Below are 23,104 nucleotides of genomic sequence, written 5' to 3'. Positions count from 1 at the left end.
CGAGTCCTGATTTGTTTGCATGTTGTTTAAAGCTGCACTCAACAACATTCCAGCTATAGGACGGCAGTCTGTAAATAATCGAGACTGGACCAGACAATCCAGTGATTGACATCATAAGCATCGATCCGTGCAGTAGGGATTCTTTTGTTTTTACTTTATATTTTTTTAGTTTGGGAAGAATCCAAAGCCATTTTTTTAAAAAGCCTTGTCTAAACACAAGATGCAAAGAAGATATCAAAAGAAAAACAAGAAAAGGGGAAGGAATTATCTGTCTTGACAAAAACAAACAGTGTTTACTGCGCCGTTGGGATGACAGTGAACGAGCAATACAAACCCTGTTTTCTGGCAATTAGCTATATCGGGGGTCTTGGGGTCTAGAATTAGTACATAACTGACAAAAACACAACAATTTACTCTCCATCATTACATGACAGACAGTATTCTTTTGTCAAAAAAAATAAAAAATTCATATATTATATTGCCTGAACTCCTAAAAATCTGTAAACTTGGCCAGGCAAGACTGAGTGACAATGTCTTTGGTAATTAACTTACACAACGTGATACATTATGTATGAGGGTATGTCCCTCATTGATGTGGAATTTTGAGCTATAGCATTATTTTTATTATTATTATTATGGTTACTATTATTATTACACACAAAAAGCTTTTTTCATAAAAGTATGATGTGAGTGAGTGAGTTGTGCTTAACACCGCTTTTAACAGTATTACAGTTATATCACGGCGTGTCAGCTTAATGTGGGAGGAAAGCCCGAAGTGATACAGGTCTCAGACGTTTACCACTTCGGTGAAAGTATGATGTGAGTGGCCGATACATAATCGCATGACCATATTGTATATTTATGCGTCTTTTAACCAACATGGTTTTTTTCACGCACCTCAACCACCATAAGTGAGTGAGTATTACGGCGCTTTTAGTTATATTCCAGGATTATCACGACGGGGAACATGTACCCATGTGGGGAATCGAACCTGTGCCTTTGGTGCGATGAGCATCCGCTTTAACCACTAGGCTATCCCACCACCACAATCACTGTCAAATCAATAACTAAATCAAATCACTGGTGATGGTTTTTTTGGCGGAAATTTGTGATATTTATTACTTATCGGATTGCTAGAATTGCATAAATATCGTAAGGGTTCCACCAAATGTGTGGTTGGCGTCTGTAAGTGAAACATGACCAGCCAGTAGGGAGAGAGGACCAACCATGTGATGTCCGTCATCTGCAGGTAGTGCGTGTTGCCGATGTAGGCGATGGGGGTCGTCTGCTGGGTGTCGTACAACAGCACAGCGTCTTCAGACACAACAGCGAACACAACTCGGTATGGTAAACTGAAACAGAATGTAACATGTGCAGACAGACTCCTGAACGATTTACTAGACTTCTGGATGATTCAATAGAATCCTGAATGATTCAACAAAATGCTGAGCGATTCAACAGAATTCTAAATGATTCAACAGACTGCTGAGCGATTCACAAGACTCCTGGATGATTCATTAGACTCCTGAAGTTTCAATAGATTCCTGAACGATTCAACAGCTTGCTGAGCGATTCAAAAGAATCCCAAATGATTTAATAGACTCCTCAATGATTCAACAGACTTTAAAATTCTGTTTCAAACAAGGGAAAAGGCATGAAATTTGAAAAACAAATCCCCACTCAACTGCTTTAACATGTCAATTCAATTCACTTTATTTATATATAACTGTAAGGCCACAGGCCCATAGCACAGAATACACGACAGTGTTGACGCAGCTGAAAATGTTACAAGGATTCATTTCTTAATTACATGGCATGATATATATAAAGAGAGATATTTATATTAGAGGGGGTCATGAAAAAATTGTGTATGTGTGTCAGCAGAGCATGATACAGTTGTAAGACCAATTCCACTGGCCCGCCCCACCCCTACAATAAATACCCTCACTTACTTTAACAAAGCAAACACAGATGGATAAAGGCCCTTCAATTACTCAAAACTCTCTCTTAGAAATATCTCCATATGACATGGATCTCTTTCATAAATGTCCAAAATCAGAATTGCTTCAGACAGTCACAAGTACAAGGTCACAAGGCCAAGGTCACAAGGCCAAAATCAAAAGGCCAAGGCCAAGGTCAAAAGGCCAAGGTCACATCATATGATGGGAAGAAGCTGAGGAAGCAGCAGACTGGGTCGTCACATCTGTATTGCTTCATACTCGGATTCTGTTCTGTATGTCAACATGTGTATGTCACACTGTGTATTAAAGTGTTTTGTCAGAAATGTAACACAGGATACAATTCTAAAACATGACAATTCTACATGGTAAATATATAGGTGGTGTTTAACTTCTTTCCGTGTGTATATATACAATAGTTCACCACTGCAAATCAAACTGTCAGCTTATGTAGGGTATCCTGGACTTGTAACAGATGCCCACTTCAAATAAATATCAAATTGTACAAAAAGTATGTCTGATATTTTTTGCAATCATTGCACCAATTATGTTTTTTGAAGAATTTGAATTTAACCGTACTTTGAAAGGAATTTGAAGGAGTTCTTCTTGACATTCCAGTGCATTTCTAGGTCAAACGCTTTAATTACCAAAGGTAAGTAGTATTTTCAAGTCTGTTTATGACATTCATAAACCTCTCCAAGCCCTGTGAAGGCTGCTATAGGAAGTGGCTCAGCAAAACATAACAACAAATTTCCGGTACTTGGTAAACTTATATATACCGTAATTCGACGTAATAAGCGCCCCGCTCTAATAAGCACCCACGGCGATATTTGCTAATATATTGGCAAGTGAACAATCCCAATCAGCACCCCTTCCGATTGATAAATGTACACAAGACTTATTTATTTGTGTATAATACGCACTCGTGTGTTATATGCACACTTAATTATGGGCAATTAAATTCTGGAAAAATATATCTGTCGTATATAAACATTTCAGACTGTCAGCATAAACCACGAAATTTTTCTTTCAACTCTGTTTTTTCCACCAAAGTAATATTCAAATAAGAGCCCCCTATTTCTAATTTTGAGAGCGCCCTGGGCGCTTATTACGTCGAATATGGTATATACAATCTGGACAGACACCTTTGAAGAAGAAATAGGTACCATTCCAGGAGTGCCCATGCCAGGTAATTGGTACATCAAGTGCTATTTTGTCTCAACTGGAGATGATTTTCAAAGTGTTTTGGATTTCTTTGTCCTTCTCTTAACATATTCTTTGCTTCCAATCCAATTAATATTACAATGTAAAACTAAGTATGAATCTCTGGAGCTCACATCTGAACGAGAATTTAAAAAGTATTCATCCAATTTGGAAGTTTTTACCAACATATGCTAAAGACCTGGGGCCGAATATATTTACCAAGGATTGAAAACAGTCATAAGTGTAAGTTCAACGTAGTTTGCAATTACTTGCAAAAACAGGCAGACGCTTCACTGCCATTTCCTGAAAGCCCCCATAATCAGGCCGTACAACCGTGCACTTCAGTGCATCAGTGATGAGGATAGCTTGCCTGACTGGTAAAAGTGACTGTCGGGCAATGGTATTTTTTTAACCTCTTCGAACCAATACTGGCATGATCAAAGGCTTTTATGGTTAAAAAAAATAATATCTCATCACTCAGCTGCAGAATTCAATTAACCCATATAAACAGCTTAATGACTCCAAATTGCTGTGACCTTGGTAGTGACCTTGACTTAATTGAAATATACTTGAGCTACAATTTCAAAGTCACTTGATTGTTCATTTGAACGTAAAACAGAAGTTGGCAATGAATGATACAACTACTTTACACAATTACCTTTAAGATAACCTTGACCTGTGACTAAAAAAACTATAGACATGATGGGGTAGGATTTAAGATGCACACAAATAACAAGTTTCATTCATGTTGAGATAACCTTGTTACAGAAACTGAAAATGATATCACCACATTTTACAAAAACCTGAACGCTAACCTTGACTTCTGATTTTTCTTGACCAAAGCAGGCAGGCCCCCATCTTAGAGAGGCATATACCTAGTTTATAAACCTATTCATTTGGATCGCTATTAAGTAAGAGACTTCTTTCTATAGGCATTAAAACCTATTGTAAGGTTTTACTTTCCAGTCGGGTTAAGTCTCATAAACAGGGACGTTGTAATGTCCCTGGGATTTTATATAATATCCCTGGGATTTTTAACATATCCTAGGGATTTTATAGGATATTCAAGTCATATTTGCTATAATATCCCAGGGATTTTATATAATGTCCTGGGTGTTTTATTAATGTAACTTCCGTTCAGATTGTAACATGTAATGAAATGTAAAATCAAACGACAAATGTTTTCTTTATATTCCCGAGGATCGAACTTGCAACCTTCATATCTGTAGCCCAGTGAGTGTACCACGAGGGTACAGAGGTGTTGATAAGCCTCACTGGTTTTAAGAATGTCCTTTTCAAGATCCGTACACCAGCAACAGATATTTTACGTGCGTTTCCTAAGGTTCATGGTAAGTATGTTCGAAACATAAAAATTTTGATAAATGTTGTTTTAAATTTCTTTTTTCGGTTTATAAGTATGGAAAAACACTTTCCCTCGGTTTTGGTAGACAGAGCATGCCCTGGGGAGAGGGAAAAACCAAGGAGGCGAAGCCCCCGCGGTTTTTCCCGACCCCCAGGGCATGCTCTGTTTAGCAAAGCCTTGTAAGCGTGTTTTCTCCAATACATAACACATTGATACTTTTGTATAACCACCAACTCTTTAGGGAGTTCTTTCTACCTTGTGACCTTGACCTTTTACCTTTGTTTGACATATGACAAAATGAGTGAGTGAGTGAATGAGTGAGTGAGTTGGGTTTAACCTACTTTGAACAGTGTACCACTTATATCACGGCTTGTCAGCTTAATGTGGGAGGAAAGCTGAAGCTTTGGTGAAACCCACGAGCAGGGGTTTGGTGCTTACAAACCTAGAAACATAATCAGGGCGAACGTGGATTTGAACCCACGATAATAGATTTCTGGTGTGCCCAAGTGATGAGATTATGCACAGCGAATTGCTGCACCTTGATGACTAGACCACCTACGCCTGTGCCAAGTAATAAAGTCATGGAAGGATATAGTCTTACAACAATAACCTTCAATGATAATATGCATATGAACAATTACTGGCAACTGTGGTCAAATTCTGGCGAAACGTTATATCAATGGATGCCTTCACATTGTATTGTCCTCAACAACGAAGCACTTCAACTGATCAGTCAGTATTGGGAATCGCTGATAGCTCATGGATAGTTATGAATCAACATTTCAACCCTTAAGTTTGTTTGTTTGTTTATTGTTGTTTAACGTCGCACTCAGCAATATTACAGCTATATGACAGGGGTCTGTAAATAATCGAGTCTGGACCAGACAATCCAGTAATTGACATCATGAGCATCGATCCACACATTTGGGATACGATGACATGCATCAACCAAGTCAGCGACCCTGACCACCCGATTCCATTAATTACCTCTTACGACAAGCATAGTCGCCTTTTACGGCAAGTATGGGTTGCTGAAGTACTATTCTACCCCGGATCTTCACAGGGTCTCTATCTACCCTTAAGATCGAAGGTTGTTTAACCTGTCTTGTCCTTCCGCCAGCAGTATTCCAGTTATATCAAAGTGGCCAGGAAACAATCAAAGCAATAACAATTGTCCATGCCATTAGCATCCGATGAAGACCACCTGATTCTCATCTATCGTCTGCTTGCTGTTTAACGCAGCACTCAGCAATTTTCTAGTTACATATTGCCAGACTGTAAATAATCAAGTCAGGACCAGACAGTCCAGTGATGGATATTGTGAACAACGATCCACGCCATCAGGGTTTAATGGCACGCCATCAACCAATTCAACCTGACCACTCGATCCATTACGTCGGCTCTGACGACCAGCACAGACTGGTGGGGACCTTTTCTAACCCGGGCTCCCCTCGAGGGGGATTCTCATAGAAGACAAGCATATACAGCCTCCTTTGTCAGGGAATCCCTGATGGGGAAAACAGACATAGATGACTCACCAAAATAATGTGGAATATTTCTCCCATTCTTTAAGATCGTTGTTTTCTTGGTCTACAACAATGCATCATTTGAATCAAATTAGTCATATATATCAAACAGTTATAAAATGCAGCAAAAAATAATATCAATTATTTCTGACACTTCTTACACAAAATCACGCAAGCAAAGACACATCATCAGTTACCTCTGTTCTGAGCCAATAATCCTGACTATAAAAGTTTCATCATCAAGTCAATCTTTTTGTCAAACATTTATAGATACAAAATAAAAAATAAAACTATTTCCCTCTTGACACTGATAAATTGACTCCAAGGGATGCAGTGACTTTGATAAATGATGTTCTTGTACAGGAGCAAAAGGTCTGATCCTGATTATTGTACAAAATATAAATCAAGATTTCTTACCCTTTATATTTTTATTATCAACTTTCCTCAGTTCAAAGAGTTGAGGGCATGGTCGGACAGCAATTGTAGGCTTCTGTGGACTTTGTAAGTACAATGCTGGCCTGTGAAAAACGATAGTTTAATTACCGTATTTGACATAATAACCACCCCGCTCTAATAAGCGCCCACCGCTATATTTGCTAATATATTGGCTAGTGAACAATCCTAATTAGCACCCCTTCCGATTGATCAATGTACACAAGACTGATCTATTCGTGTGTAATATGCACTCATGTGTTTTAGGCACCCTTAATTACGAGCAATTAAATTCTGGAAAAATATATCTGTCGTATATAAACATTTCAGGCTGTCAGCATAAACCATGAAATTGACCATCTTTCAAGTCTGTGTTTTTGCCAAAAAAATATTCTAAAAAGAGCCCCCTATTTCTAATTGTGAGAGGGCCCTGGGCGTTTATTATGTCAAATATGGTATTTGGTATAGGATACACAACTAGATTCAACACAATGTAGTATATACTACTGAACATTTACTAAGGAACACCTTTGACCAAAGACGACTATTTTGGTCCTTAGCAAATGTTGAGTAGTGTATATTTACTAGGGCTGCAACGATTCACCAACACCTATGACGTCATCGATACTTGAGTAGTGGTATATATTACATGGTGGCGTATATAGACATTGCCCAACAGAATAGGAGGGAAGTTCTAGTTTTCACTTTTGTTCATACTTTCCCTGATTTCACATATGAAAGAAGTCATGTACATATGAGGTCATCTGAACCAGTGCCACTGAAACAACCCTAGTCTTTCATACTACTCCCCAGACAACTGTATCACATCAGTTATAAATAGTTTCTTTAAGGTTTTAACATGTTTACATCTCATAGTGAGATTTTCTATTAGCCAGTCAGTCCACTGGTCCTCATTACTTCTTACAGGTCTTTGTCCAGTGGACCAGCAGTTTTGTATTGTATTTGTTGTTTGTTTAACGCATCAGTCTGCAATACTCCTGCCATAAGATCCAGTGGTTTGTAAACAATCAGGTCTGGACCAGACAATCCAGTGATTAATATTATGAGCACTGATCCATGCCATCGGGGCAGAGGACACGCAATCAACCAAGTCAGTGAGCCTGACCACCCGATCCATTTGGTCTTCTCTTACAGGTGGGTGAGTATGGTTTTACGCCGCTTTAAGCAATATTCCAGCAATATCATAGCGAAGGTCACCAGAAATGGGCTTTACTTATTGTACCCATGTCGGGAATCAAACCCAGGTCTTCGGCGTAACGAGCGAACTCTTTAACCACTAGACTACCCGACTGCCCCTCTTCTCTTACAACCAGCATAGGCTGCTGGGGACCAATTCTCAGCAGGAATCATCACGAGGCATTTTGTATTGTTTTTACCTAAGGCTAAGTACAGTCCTTAATAAAATTAATAGACTTGGTTCTCAGGCACCATCCGTATCATCATAAAGTCCACCGCATGTTTCGTTTTTATTTCCATTTTAAATTTTTTTTATAAAAATCCTAATACTTAAAAACAATGCGTTCCAATATAGCACACAGTTACTTCCCTTTAGATGGGCACTGCTTAACTGTACATCTTGTGTTATGGTCATGACAGCAATAGGAGTTTGTGTGCTTGTTTATGTAGGGAGGCCCTTTCCCAGGTTGATGGTACACAACTGTTTATTTAGTTACATACTAGTTTGAACAAGCAAAAAAAAAAACACACAATAAAAACAAACACTGTCTGCCCACACTATATTTGCAAAAGTCATTGCCTGGGAACCAATTCTTTTAATTTTTAAGGCCTATATATGAGTGTTCCCTACTTTGAAAGACAGTTCCTTGTGAAGATGAACGTAGCGTTAGTGACTTTGTCTCCTTGCTCCACACATCCAGCAGGCGTGATGAGAAACTGGCCGTCTGGAGAGAATGCCAGGCGGCGGAAGAAGGACCCCATGGTGTCGTCGTGGTACATCCTGAAAGGCTTCTGTTTCACTTCGGGGTCGGAGGTCGTGGATGGGATGAGCATCTTGGAGGTGTTGTGGACACAGGTTTTGCTGGTCATGTTGTACACCCGGCACGACCTGGCATAGAAAACATACGACTGAAAAAGTGTTCCAATTTGTAGAGCTTATCAATGATTAATCTTTATATGGTTTCAGTCTCCAATCTACATGATCAAGAAATCAATCATGAAATCAATCATGCAATCTCATGAAATATCAACCAATTCCCCAAACCACTGGAAAACAACAGCAAACATGGCCACCCTGCTACTAGTATTGGTTTGATCTTGCATCATATACTATCGACAAAAAATTCGGGAACTGATGAAAAATGCTAGTGAACGTCTGTAAAATTAATTTTGGCGTGTAGATCATTTACTGCGTCCATCGTGTTGGGCAAAATATGTGACACCTTGATGGCATACTGTTGATAAACTAGTTCATGGTTGCCCTTGGCATTGCCTGCCATTCCGCCTGAAGAGTTACCCAAAGCAGGTGCTTGGTCTTTCGCGTATATCCTACAGACGCTGTATTGGGGACATGTCAGGGGACATAGTGGGCCAGTCTAATGTCCATGTGCCTTCTTGTCGGAGATAATCGGTGAAGACCTCGGAACGATGTGGTCTGGCATTGCCATCTTCCAGTTCAAAAGTTCTGCTGATAATTCTAGCAAATGGAACAATGACAGGACGCACAATTTCATCAACATATCACTGGCCAGTCACATGTCAATTCATAATAACCAAATCAGTTCGACAGCTATGTGTGATACTGCCCCCACCATGACACTACTGCCCCCATACGCCTCGTGGTCAAGAATTGTTGCCCTGGCATACCGCTCGCCCTTACGTTGCCAATGTTTTCTACCATCTGTGAATTGGGGGCAAAACCTTGCTTCGTCTCTATACACGGTGTAACACCATTGTCACACAGCCCCTCCCGTGTGTTACCTAGTTCACCCCAATCTTTGCTGCTTATGGTAAGCTGTTAGCAGAGCTACAGATAAGCAGCGTATTTACGTAAAATATCCCCCCAAAATATTCAAAACCCAATTACTTTCAATTAACTTGCTACAGAAACGCATGCATTAAATAAAAAACTCAAATGTATAAAAACAGCTTGCGTAAATACCCAGTGAAGCTTTTTCAGCATGTGTACAAAGGACCTAATTTCCGAAACGCAATTACGAGTTACTTTTCGAGTCACGCCTATATATTTAAAATAGTTATATACATCCAAAAACATTATTTCATTTTTTAAAATCTTAAAATGTTCACTAATTTTAGGAAAAACCCAAGAGTGTGACGAATTGATGAGTGAAAAAATATTGGTTAGCCAATGAAAAATGTAATAGCCCAATTAAAATAGAAACCCTAGAGTAAAAACTCAATTGCTCAAAAAGTTATCTGGAGCTGTGTGTTAGGGTCACGTGCTTCCCAGGATGCCTTGCTTTTCAGGCTGGCTGCATAGAGCTGGCTCTTAACAGTAGATGTTGAAATTCGCCTTCCTGTTATTGTACGGAATTCTCTATTGAAAATAGGAACAGGTTTGAATCTTTTGCATAGTGCAATTAATGTAGTGAAACGATCTTGTCTAGGTGTCTTTTTTTTAGGCCTGCCTTGCCCAGTTCTCATTGCGACCCCACCCGTTTGACGGTACTTGTCTCACAATTGAGAAATTACACTTTTATATTTGCAAGACACTCTGGCAACTTGGAATACTGACGTCCCAACCACTCTCCTCTATCATACCCCTAATTCCTATTTTGTCTGTTCATTGAGATACTGTCTCACAGGCATTTTTAGCATTTTTAGCTCAAGTGCATTAGTGATTGTGAGTTCCCTATGGGCGCACACATTGTGTGCATCACATGCTGTTCATGTGAAATTTCATTCGGATTAGATATTGCGCTCATATGCAACGCCATGGTAGTGTAAATGTACACCTCAACAATAGCTACAATGAAATCATGTTCCCTTACTTTTTGTTGGTAGTATACACAATTGTTTTGGCCAGTTATCTGTGAAATTCATTGCTGTATTAGAGAGAAAATATTTTCAGACATTAAAGATGATAGTCAGGCCCTGTTCCACAAAGCGATCGTAACTACAATCAATCTTAGATACTTACGTCGATTTTAAAATTGTCTTAGCTAAAGTTTACAACCGTTCCACAAAGCGATCTTAGGGCGGATGTAACTTTACAAGTTCTTAAGTAGCCGATCTTAACAAAGACCGGAATCTTCAGCCATGAAGATACGACAGTTTCCCTTAGAGTGGCCTCCCTTGATCATGTTTAGCAGACGACACATTTCCTTAAACACCATAATAAAAGTCGCCATCTTTGTTGTTATGGTACAATATTTAAGATCAATTTTAGCAATCCTAAGTTGGTCCGGAGCAACTTAGCATTTTGATCTTAACTTACAACTCTCTTAGTTAAGATTGCTTTGTGGAACAGGCGGCTGATCGTAACAAAAATTTAAGATCGCATACTTAGTGAGTTACAATCAACTTAGCCCTAAGATGGCTTTGTGGAACGGGGCCCTGATCAGTTTATGATGACTTACCGGTCACTACTGAGTGTGGCGACAAATTCATTCAGGGGGTCAAGCGCCACACCCTGTACAAAACTTTTGTGGTCATTGAACAAAGCTAGCTTGCAGTCTGAAAAAGTGTAAAGAGAGAAAATAAAAACGCATGATGACCATTTTCTGTTATTTGATGTAGTAGGCACCATTACCCACCAATCCCATCACTGATTAAATAAAAGCAACCAACTTTACCATAACATTTGACAAATAAACATTACTTGTACATCCATGTAATTTGGATACGATGAGTGAGTGAGTGAGTGAGTGAGTGAGTGAGTGAGTGAGTGAGTGAGTGAGTGAGTGAGTGAGTGAGTGAGTGAGTGAGTGAGTGAGTGAGTGAGTGAATGAATGAGTGAGTGAGTGAGTTGGGTTTTACACTGCTACGAACAATATTCCAGCAACATCAAATCAGTGGTCACCAGAAATGGACACACATTCATTGCTGGGTGAGCAGATAGCAGACCAAGAAACATGGGAATGCATGACAACGATGGGCACATCTTGTGGACAAATCATGGACATGTACTTTCTGGAACAAGTTACCTATTCATTTTCTATTCCCTTTACTGGTGGCCCAGAGTATAGCACTGATGTCCACAATAATACACACTGTCTAAAACCCACCTTTACTGGTGTCCCATAGTATAGCACTGTTGTCCACAATAATACACACTGTCTAAAACCCACCTTTACTGGTGTCCCAGAGTATAGCACTGATGTCCACAATAATACACACTGTCTAAAACCCACCTTTACTGGTGTCCCATAGTATAGCACTGTTGTCCACAATAATACACACTGTCTAAAACCCTCCTTTACTGGTGTCCCAGAGTATAGCACTGTTGTCCACAATAATACACACTGTCTAAAACCCTCCTTTACTGGTGTCCCAGAGTATGGCACTGTTGTCCACAATAATACACACTGTCTAAAACCCTCCTTTACTGGTGTCCCAGAGTATAGCACTGTTGTCCACAATAATACACACTGTCTAAAACCCACCTTTACTGGTGGCCCAGAGTATAGCACTGTTGTCCACAATAATACACACTGTCTAAAACCCACCTTTACTGGTGTCCCATAGTATAGCACTGTTGTCAACTGACCCTGAGATGAGGTAGCGGCCATCAGCTGACCAACATAAGTCATATACATCCTCCAGATGACCTCTGAGGGAAGAAACATGTCAGTAATTTTAATATTTATATTCTTATATAGAAAATGTCATCCACACGCTATAGTACCTTTTCGCTTTTTATACAATTGCAATGTGTTATGTAACTATTTAACACTAGATATACCTTCCGTCATTCACTTAAACCGGGTTCACAGAGCATTTCAGTTACAAATTCACTGAATTATTAAGGCAACCGCCCCCAACATTCAATGTCATGCAAATTAAATATTACATATATTTCCAACTTGTTACCATGGTTACAGATTTGGGCATATCTAACTTAAACAGAAGCAAACATTCATAACACTGGAAGGGAGACAGGTCTGTTGCAAATGATCATCAATATATTGTATACAGCATTGATTCAGCATTGATTATGTTGATTTTTCAAATATTTTTTTTTGATAATTTACCAACATTATTATTATTGTCAACAATATGCTGTTTGGGTGTCCTCAGACCTTTATGCTGAGAAGAACTGATCGGAGCAAAAGATCTGGGGCCCATTTCACAAAGCAATCGTAGCGCTACGACCACCGTAACTCCTATACTTTAACATAGACTTACGACCGTCTTAGCGCTACGATCCCTTTGTGAAACGGGCCCCTGATTTGAATGAGATTGACTTCAATCAGGCATTGGTTTGGAAAATTCAAGGCATTTTCAATGCAGATGATCTATCTTAATTTCTATTCAAGGCAAAATCTAAACTGAATGACTTCAGAAGCCAAATCTCAAAATCCAAGACCTTCAATCTCAATCCTGTGCAAATCTTGTTAACTGTGCAAACCAAATCCAGACGTCAGTTGTATACAGATTACCCAAAGCTCTGCAGAACAACATCTTGTTCTCTACCAAGAGCACACCAAGTGTGGCATGAGCTTCAATGAAGAGCTTCACATATTTGCATTAATTCACCTCTACTTTTAGAAACAGTTTGAAAGAAGGATAAACTGTCACCCATGCAAGTGCTTTCAACAGTCAAAGGGGGATAACTCCGCAAGGTAATATTGCTGAAATGATTCTATGATAATGAATATACACGTGTGAATATTTACAAAAAACAGCAACAAACCCTTCCTTTGTTACTATTTCTTGTTATTTACCATGTTATATACATATTTTGGTCAATCCACAAAGATGGAGGATAAAAGAGTTTCTGAGGCTTTGAGGCTTAATGTGTCATTAATTTCCTAATAATTAGACTCTTTTAAACACAAATACAACAATCCATTCCAATAATTTGGTTTTGACAGTCTTTGTATGCTGGTCATCCTTTCTTACCTAAGTGTTGTCGTGGCAACCCACGTCTCTTTATTATCTTCATCCTCTTCCTGGAAGATGTTGTTTGCAGGGGTGGGCGTATCACTGAGTCGCCAGAACAATATCACATTGTCTGCAAGTATATTTCAACATGAAATTAGAGAATGTAAATCGTCAAACTGATATTAACAGCAGTCTCCGAAAGTAAGCATGAAAGTCAAGGGCTCCTTGTCATAGCCCTGTTGTTAAACAGATAGATTTAAGGGGTCCCTAGATTCAAATGCAGACGTCAAGCACCCTACGACCCCCTTAATTTCAAGCATTGAACAGTTACACCCCAATAAAATTAATAAAAAAGCAAATCATAATATAATCATGATATATGATCAAATTACAGTAAAATATTTCCTACTTAAAAATTAAAGAATAAACATACCATCTCCAGCCGAGGCCAGTGTGTCCCCTGAAAGTTAAAGAATACGAACTCAGGACAAATGGAAATAGCAGTGTGAGAAGATCACTGGTCATGGAGGTAGTTTCATCATAAATCTATCACTACTATCGGAACACTATCACAGTTCTATTGGAAAATACAATCAGAATACCATCAAAGAACTATTAGAATACTATCACAATACTACCACAATGCTAGATACAATCGGTATACTTCCACAATACTATTGGAATACAAACACATTACTGTCACAATACCATCACAGAACAATTGGAATACTATAACAATACAATCGGAATATTCTCACAATACTGTCACAATACTATCAGTATACAATTGGTATACTATCACAATACAATCTGTATACTGTCACAATACTATCAGAATATTATCGGTATACTATCCCCATACCATCGGTATACCATCCCAATACTATCTGAATACTATTACAATGCTATCACATACAATCTCATATTCTGTATACTATCACAATAACTATCGGTATACTATCACAATACTATCTGAATACTATTACAATGCCATCACAATACAATTGGTATACTATCCCAATACAATTGGTATACTTTCACAAACTATCAGAATACTATCACCATATTTTGAATATCACTGCTTATTGTGTCCAAAGGTGATGAAAATGATTTCATTCATAAAACCTCTGTACCTGGCTTGTGGCCTTCAGTAATCAGAAGTCTTTTAGGAGATGTGCTCAACTGGTTCTCCGTGATGAGTCTCATAGTTCCATCTCAGTGTGTAAATGTTATTTTATGCCACTGTCAGCAACATTCCAGGCATACAATAATAAATAATAATGAGTTTGGGCAACACATATCAGTGGTTGACAGCATGAACATCGATATATCAATGGAGTATGATATCTCATTATGAGCCAAGTTGCACTTTGTAACCTCTCAATCTTCAGATTTGTTGCTCATAGTCTTACCACAACATATGGATGCTGGGCCTACATCTGAATCCACATGGTATACAGGCCCAGAATCCACTGTCAAACATGCAGCACTCAATGCAGCATACAGTCATCTCAACTGAGTGACTTGATGACTTCAAACTAGGACTAATTCCTCAAATAATTGCAACCCTGAAAACTAAAACTTACCATCAGGAGAAAATCTGCAGACATTGACTGAGCGTGTGTGTCGTCGGAGGTTGGAGAGAAACTCGGTTTCTACTTTGCCTTCCTTGTCCACCTTCACTTGCCACATCTGAAATTGTCAAAAATACAAGTTTTTTAAGTGCATCTGCCAAGGATAATTCTAGGGTGGAGCCTTGTGCTTATAGCCCCTAAATTTGGAAAAAGGCCCACATTTCCAAATACAATACATTTTAACATTGTGCTGTATGGGCGTACCTCTGGAATATTTAACAAGGGCCCATGTCAGAAAATTCCAAGAGTCTGATCTAATGATGTATTTACAGCTCTTTGCAAATATAGTGACACTACTGCAGCAAATTCAAGAATCAGAAGGAAACAATATAAGAAAAAAAAGCTGGTGTTACTTGATGAAAACACCTAAACATAACGTATCAGGAATGATGGCATATCTCTGTTATAATGACAATCTACATTTTTGACAACTTGGATGAACACCGCAACTGCTGAGCATGTCTTGTGTCACCAGATGAGTGTGTTCAGGGTCACTAGATGAGCATCTTACCCTGATGAGCTTGTCGACAGAGGCGCTGGCAAGACGTTTGATGGTTCTGTCCCCTGGCTGGAAGTCGATGCTATAGATGGGCTCCTTTCCATGCCATGATATCTCGGGTGTTACGACTTTCATCTATAACCACGGAAACAGAAATAAGCACAGCTGTAAGAATCTATATTTGTCACCATGGTCACTGTCCGACTTGGACCAGCATCCGGATTCCCAAACCTGGTCGTGGTACTTTTCTTTCATTTAGTCTTCTTAGCTTGGTCGAATGAAACGTTTATAATCTATATGTTTAGACTAATATTATATTTATTGGAAATGAAACTTTGTTGTTTAACATTGCATTCAGCAATATTCCAGCTATATGACGACAGTCTGTAAATAATCAAGACTGGACCAGACAATCCAGTGATTGATATCATGAGCATCGATCCACACAATTGGGATACGATGACATGCATCAACCAAGTCAGCGAGCCTGACCACCCGATCCTGTTAGTCGCCTAATAAGACAAGCATGGGTTGCTGAAGACCTATGTTACCCCGGATCTTCACAGGTCGGAAACGATACTAAGGCTTGGACAACAGCAAACAGATTTAGGAGAGGAAACCCATGGAAGTACAGGAAATTCATTATTTTGTCCTCTAAGATCAAATAATATAGTCTACATCATCACATATAGGCCATCCCAAATGTAACTTCTCTTGTGAACATGACTGCTTGCGGACTCTAGCATAATAATCTTTAATGTTATAAATTAAAGGTGAACATATATATGCTCTCTGCCTCATGGCATTCATTCATCTGATGAAGGAGTAAGCATATACTCTGAAACGTTGTGTTCCTCATAATAAAGAAGTTGACATCCATAAATTCTCTTCCTTATGTGTATTACTACTAAATGCCTTTCAAAAACCTAAAGGTGAACAGTTCTCATGTCTTAAGTTATCTATCATCATGATTATACCATACTAAGCAAAAGGGATTGGGCATATATGAAAAATATATGTACATTCATGATTGACTGAAATGGATTTGTTCAAATAGGTGTCATTGCATTTCATCATGTGTAAGATTGAAGCGCTTAAGATAGAGAATGCAGTTTCACATCACACTCAGCAATAGGCTATTCCAGCAAAATGTCACAGCAGCCTGAAAATAACTGAGCAGGCAAACCAGTGACTGAAAGCACAAGAAACTACATATAAGACACCATTTTGGCATGGAATGTAGCTGGTGATCACTTCTGACAGTGTTGATTGTGTGAAGATTAAATCACTTTTACAGCAATCAATATCCTAGTAGGACATACAAAGATTCAGGGTGTTACTAAGCGACAAGGTAAATTGGTTTGAATGTCTCTTGCATTAATTTGGTAAGCAAGGAAGTTACATCCTACCTAAATATATCCCAGGGGACATTTTACTGCAGAGTATATTATCCTGCCTTAGTTCCAAACTGGTATGGGTTCAAATTCACTAGGGAGAATCATCCTGACACTATAGAATTTCATCCTCGGGAAAAAAAATAGGGTAGGATAATATTCACTCTTACACATTCACCACAAACGTGATAGTTGATCAATATGTTCATGTGTATAATTGGCATCAGCTGATTATGTACACTTACTTTAGTCTGTCAGTCAACATATAGTTAGGCATGCATGTGCTGAACATCGATGTTTGTTTGAGAATCTGGAAGAAGTGTAATTTCTTATTGTGTTAGATAGGCTAGATAAGTATTTTGGTGTTCTGCACATTAAATTACGAAATCTTAGAGCTTGTTTCCAAATTAACAACATAAAAATACGCATATATGTAGAACATCAGTATGAACCACCAACAATAATCTTCTATGAATTACTGGTACCTTTAAAACGGTAAAATAATGTGTCCTTATAGATTTCTTGCGGAAAAGTTTGTTTTTGTTTTTATTTGGCGCCAATAATTTCCCATAATGCTTTGTTGCTACTAAAAGTACGCACTGAGATAATGTATCGAAATAAGGATCGAGTTTTGTTGGTTAATCATTATATAAGGATAGACATTGTGGTTAAAGGGTTTTAAAAGCTCGATAAGTATAAATTGTGAAGCTAAGAATATGATTTGTAAAATTTAGCGAAACGTGTATGTTTTCGTGATGTTGTTATTTCGTTCCAAATCTACTTCGTTCTTTTTTACACAAAATGGCGTCTGAAGAGCGGAAATTTCAAAAATGAGTTCCTGCAATATTTGATTTAATACAAATAGCAAGCTATATTGTACTGTGTTTCGGATTGTAATGATGAATTAAAACATAGTGTAGACATACGTGTCAGTGTCAAGTCACGCAACACAGACATGCACTGTTAAATGTTGAGAACAACTTGAATTTTTTTGCATACTGAAACAAATATTGAATCATTGATCATCGGTCTTGTGGAAACCAAGAAAGATTGAAGACGGTTGACTACATATACATAACATACACTCACACTGGCCACCTTATAACAGTTCAGTTACCCATACTATGACACGCTATGGCATGTCAATACTTAAACATCGTTATGCCTCATATCTAAACCATGATACCGATTATCGAAAGAATGCAGTATACCGGACACCTTCCGCCATTTTGGTAAGAGATGTGCACGAGCTCATTCCTTTGTAACAGATTCTAAGTTTTTCAGTCACCATTTTTGTCGCCTCTCTAAAATAACAGGGTTTCGGGTCCACAATTCCAAACAATACTATCATGACCCTTGGCTGATATCACATTACTCATTTGGGGAGAATTCAATAATTAGTTCTTGCAGTTTTTTACAATTTACAAGCATATGTGTGTTATACTGATTTTACCAAACGAGTATTAGAATTCTTGTATTTTCTAAGCGAGAACAAGAGTAATACATGACTTCTTACACATGTTTAGTAAAATCACTATGACACACATGTGAGTGTAAAAAATTCTGTATTTGAAATCTCCTTCAGCAATACATCAATAATATGTCCAAACTACTACTAATATAGCTATGATATCATTTCAGATCAATGGTCATTCAACAACTTACATCTTCCTGTCAGCAAATACTTGCTATGGAACATGTGGAAGGAGATGACTTTGCAGGTCCAGATGTTCTGACATAAAAATGAAAAAATTAACAGAGTCATGGCGCCAACAAAAACAATTCACAGGAGTGCGCAAAGCCTCCGATGCTTCAGCCAACTCCTCTGTCCTCTCCTATTCTGGAAGGAAGAGACTTGGGAGGATCCCAGTAAACCCATCTGCAGGAGCCACTGCTACAAGGAAGGGGTATGTAGCATGCTATCCAAGCAGAATCCATGTGGACGTATCATCCTGGCAAATTGAAGTACATTTTGTGTAATAAAACTTGGTATTTTTCAAGAAGTCAGTTTGCAACAGCTGAACAGTTAACATGGTTAAAACAGTGAATCTAACAGCAGTAAACCACATGTGTTAAAACCAACTAGTCCACAATTCCAAACAATACTATCATGAACCTTGGCTTATATCACATCACTACATTTTGGGAGTAATCAATCAGTTCTTGCAGTTTTTAAGATTATGTGAAGCAGCTGTGTTAAACCAATTCATTGATACTACCACTTGTTGGGTTTTGCTGTCTTGGCTTTGCAAAGATAACTTTAAATTCACCAACAACAGAATGAATAAAGAAAAAACAAGAAATTGGTTATTTGGTTACTGTTTTTTTACACCATTGCATTTACTGTAATGACCTCTGAATTTAAGAAGCTACAGGCTTTCCTAATATTCCAACATCTAAACAAAATAATTGTGATTTTTCACAATATGCTTGCCATGGGCTCTCAGTTTAAAATCCGGCTTACCCCAGGCTCATTATAATGAACTTCCTCTCCCTGTTAATGTTTCAGCTCAGAAAATGACAGCAAGAAAGCTACCAGAACTGAAACTGTTAGAGCTAGTGGAGCCAAAGATGTTGACATCAGCTCATCTCTCAGCTCCTCATTTGGCCTTGAACTTGACTCTGACTTCATGTGCGCAGTTGACAAAATGGAAGCAGATTATCAACTGGGAAGCAAAGGAGCCCCCATCTGCAGTACGCCAGTGGCAAAGTTGACTGATGAGAAAACAAGAACACCTGTTCAACAAAAGCAAGGTGTTTGTAATGTAGCCATTTTGAACTCTGTAACCCCACAGAAGCATAAAAAGGCAGCTGTGTCTGTCAGTGATTGTGATAAAAAGATGGATGGTGATGGCTTAATTAAACCAGCTGGAAATGAAAGTAATTCAAAATATACATCTTCGCGCTATCATCATAATTGTGGGTCAGGTCATGCACGTTCCAACGAGTCTCACACACCTACTAAAATAATGACAGGGAAAAGAACCAGGGCTACAAAGACTTCTTCAAAATTACAAACCGCAAAAGCTAAACTCTCTCAGCGAAGTCAAGATTCAGTCCACATCCAGACCCCGACACAAAGTCCAGCAGACAAGAAACACTGTAGTGGGTTGGAAAAAGGAAAAACTACGATGAAAAAGGAAAAACCCATTCAGGCACTGTTTGCAACAATAAACTCATATCAGACACCACCCACAACAACTCTGGCTACAGTAGCTCTGTGCCCTGACTCCTCCAGCCCCACCCCCCAGGATTCACAGAGGCAGGGTAGGAGGAAGGGAGACAACCATGGAAAGGAAGAGATAGACAAGATTGCTGGGGAAATGGTGAGGGCTAAAAAGGGCGAAAAGGTCGACATCGGAAATAAAAACAAGTCCTTAAACATTCAAACTTCTGCCCCCCTGACTGAAGTTGGGAATAAAGCAAGTGTAGGATCAGGTTTGCGTGATATCCAGAATGTAGAAAAGTTAAAATTTGATAATCAATCTCAGCCGACCAAGTCTGTAATCTCAGACATTTGTGGCAGCAGTGGTGGAAACTGCAAGGAGAATGTCAGGAACAAACACCCGTCTTCAACCAAAAGTTTAATTACCAAACAGTCAGGACCTATAGACAAGCATCAGGAAGGTAATACAGTGACTTGTTCTAGAAGGGATAAGGTAATGTCCCCAACTGGTAGTGATAGTACAGAAACAAGCGGAAAAACGGATGTGTGCTCAAATTCAACGGATGCAGCATGTTCAGACAAAGGTACATATTTTTTCTGTACTTGTATTATTAACTATGGCTTGCGTACACTTGTACAGTCAACTGGTGTTTTCCCGTTATAACAGAATTTGATTAAACAGGTACAAATTAATTCTCTGAAACAAACTCACCCAGCAGTTGTGATGATGTTGAATCAAGTTAAGTATCATGATAGTCTGAATTTTATAATTACTTCTGGTATGATATATAAGAGATGTATTATTGATTGAAAATTAATGATGATGATGATGATGATGATGATGATGTATTTTAGACAATTCAAAGTTTTTGCAACTATTACAAGTACTGCCTAAGTCATTGTACAACAGTACACATTATATCTTCGCAGAGATGAGTTTGAGCAAATTGCTTCTGAAAGATCAGAGTATGGTAACAGGAATTTAATTTAACTGGAGCAATCTATTTTTGAGGCTTGCAGATTCTCAATCATAAATTTTGAGGGTCCATGGCATGAACATGGTGGTCTCTAAAGCTTTGATAAATTTACTGACTCAAAAAGCCATACTAGTTTTAGATCCCACAGTACGCTATGTAATTATTTGCGTCCTTTCTCATGTTGTATGTTTATAGGATGCAATATTTTGTGCCCGGTAAAGATCCTGTATCAGTTGTGTAGAAAGTAGTGTTGTTTATAAGACCCTGTATCAGTTGTGTAGAAAGTAGTATTGTTTGTAAGACCCTGTATCTGTTGTGTAGAAAGTAGTATTGTTTATAAGATCCTGTATCAGTAGTGTAGAAAGTAGTAATGTTTATAAGTTCCTGTATCAGTTTTGTAGAAAGTACTATTGTTTATAAGATCCTGCATCAGTAGTGTAGAAAGTAGTATTGTTTATAAGCTCCTGTATCAGCTGTTCAGAAAGTAGTATTGTTTATAAGATCCTGCATCAGTTGTGTAGAAAGTAGTATTGTTTATAAGATCCTGTATCAGTGGTTTAGAAAATAGTATTGTTTATAAGATCCTGTATTCCTGAACCAGGAGGTGTGGACCCCAACCAGCTGCTGCTGTCCGCGTGGGGGCTACCGGACGCCGTGCTGAGACAGTATCACCGTGTGGGGGTCAGGCAGATGTTTGAGTGGCAGGCTCAGTGTCTCTGTACTGGACACGTTCTCAGTAAGTAATAGTGTACCATTTGGCCCGGACCATGTCATATCAGTGTCTGTGATACAGAATTTATGTTAATGATGAAATTGCGGGCATAGGTGGCACAGTTGGCTTTGTTGTTGTTCACTTTGCAGAGTTGTATCCCTTAGTATTGTTTTCCATTTGGAACTGCTCATTTATGTTCATTTTCCATATGCAGAAATCAGATAAGCTGCTCTGAATGCCTTGCATGCCCATGCTGAGAATTTAAAAGCCTTAACACTCATGAGAAAGTCGCCCTGACTTAACCTCCTATGGAGAGTTTCCTAGATGTTCATGTAGAGAGGATGTTGTATCAGTGTATTTAATCTGATTTTATAAGATTTGTCAGACCCATATTCATGCTCTTAAGTTTCAGCAAAGCCTAAGAAACTATGACATGATTATCCCTGGTATGGTATGACCCAGAAAATCACAAATTATTCATGAAAATTATTGTCAGTGATGACTGGGCAATAAGCCAGTATATGTTGAAAACATATCTTGTCAGTGATAGTCAGGGTCACAAATCTGGCCCAAATGTAGCTATTTGTGAACAGATAGGTGATAATAAACGCAAACCTAAATCCAGATAAACAACACAAATGGACCCAAATTGTAAAACACAGGCCAAAAATATTGTCTTTTTGATTCATTACTATAGACTTCTACATTTCAAACAAGTAAATTTGACTGTTTTCTTGCCAGAGAACATTGATTTTATTTCCCTTTCCCTGGTTATGTAATGTGAAGAAACAGATGTTGCCATGAGTCTTTAACTGCCATGAATTGATTAATTAGGTGATAAATACACTTTGTTTTCAATGTAGAACGGGATTACCTGTAGATTTAACCATGCTAAACAGAGTTTGTAACTAAATTTTTGCTTCCATGAAGATGCGAAAGTAACATCAGCTGTTTGAATCAGACGTGGTTTTAGTGATTTGAAACATCTGATTAAACAATCAGAATCGGTTTTTTTTTCAAATTCATGGTAGAATATCAGGTATCTACATGTATCTGCAGACGGAGGTAAATTGGTGTACTCAGCCCCAACCAGCGCGGGGAAGACGTTGGTGGCAGAGCTGCTGATACTGAAGCGAGTGCTGGAACACCTGATTAATCAATCAGAATCGGGGATTTTCCAAATTCATGGTAGAATA

General features: G+C 38.5%; 2 protein-coding genes across 3 annotated transcripts in view; one reads left to right on the top strand and one right to left on the bottom strand.

The window, feature by feature from the left end:
* Window positions 1–17,626, bottom strand: part of LOC124125901 (chromatin assembly factor 1 subunit B-like) — a 28,348-nt gene extending 10,722 nt beyond the window's left edge. Inside the window, exons 1-11 of one of the 2 annotated variants that reach the window (XM_048384411.1) lie at window positions 17,539–17,626; window positions 15,672–15,794; window positions 15,113–15,218; window positions 13,960–13,986; window positions 13,545–13,656; window positions 12,149–12,252; window positions 11,060–11,156; window positions 8,311–8,568; window positions 6,468–6,568; window positions 6,063–6,114; window positions 1,227–1,352 (exon numbers count right to left, since the gene is read on the bottom strand). In XM_048384411.1, the coding sequence (XP_048240368.1) occupies window positions 1,227–1,352; window positions 6,063–6,114; window positions 6,468–6,568; window positions 8,311–8,568; window positions 11,060–11,156; window positions 12,149–12,252; window positions 13,545–13,656; window positions 13,960–13,986; window positions 15,113–15,218; window positions 15,672–15,794 (1,106 nt within the window). In that variant the 5' untranslated portion in view covers window positions 17,539–17,626. Of the gene's footprint in view, window positions 1–1,226; window positions 1,353–6,062; window positions 6,115–6,467; window positions 6,569–8,310; window positions 8,569–11,059; window positions 11,157–12,148; window positions 12,253–13,544; window positions 13,657–13,959; window positions 13,987–15,112; window positions 15,219–15,671; window positions 15,795–17,298; window positions 17,319–17,538 lie in introns of those variants that run through there. The other variant, XM_048384410.1, reaches the window with a different exon arrangement.
* Window positions 17,627–17,864: 238 nt separating this feature from the next.
* The window catches only part of LOC124125902 (DNA polymerase theta-like), a 42,742-nt gene continuing 37,502 nt past the window's right edge, over window positions 17,865–23,104 (top strand). Inside the window, exons 1-4 of the mRNA XM_048384097.1 lie at window positions 17,865–18,285; window positions 18,695–18,960; window positions 19,563–20,803; window positions 21,798–21,932. Coding sequence (XP_048240054.1) covers window positions 18,797–18,960; window positions 19,563–20,803; window positions 21,798–21,932 — 1,540 coding nt within the window. The 5' untranslated portion in view covers window positions 17,865–18,285; window positions 18,695–18,796. The remainder of the gene's footprint in view (window positions 18,286–18,694; window positions 18,961–19,562; window positions 20,804–21,797; window positions 21,933–23,104) is intronic.

Source organism: Haliotis rufescens, unplaced genomic scaffold, assembly GCF_023055435.1.
Source record: "Haliotis rufescens isolate VD_foot unplaced genomic scaffold, xgHalRufe1.0.p SCAF_5, whole genome shotgun sequence".
NCBI classification, from domain to species: Eukaryota; Metazoa; Mollusca; class Gastropoda; order Lepetellida; family Haliotidae; genus Haliotis; species Haliotis rufescens.
Note: the sequence above shows the minus strand (reverse complement) of the source record. Positions and strands in the feature narration are given on the sequence as shown.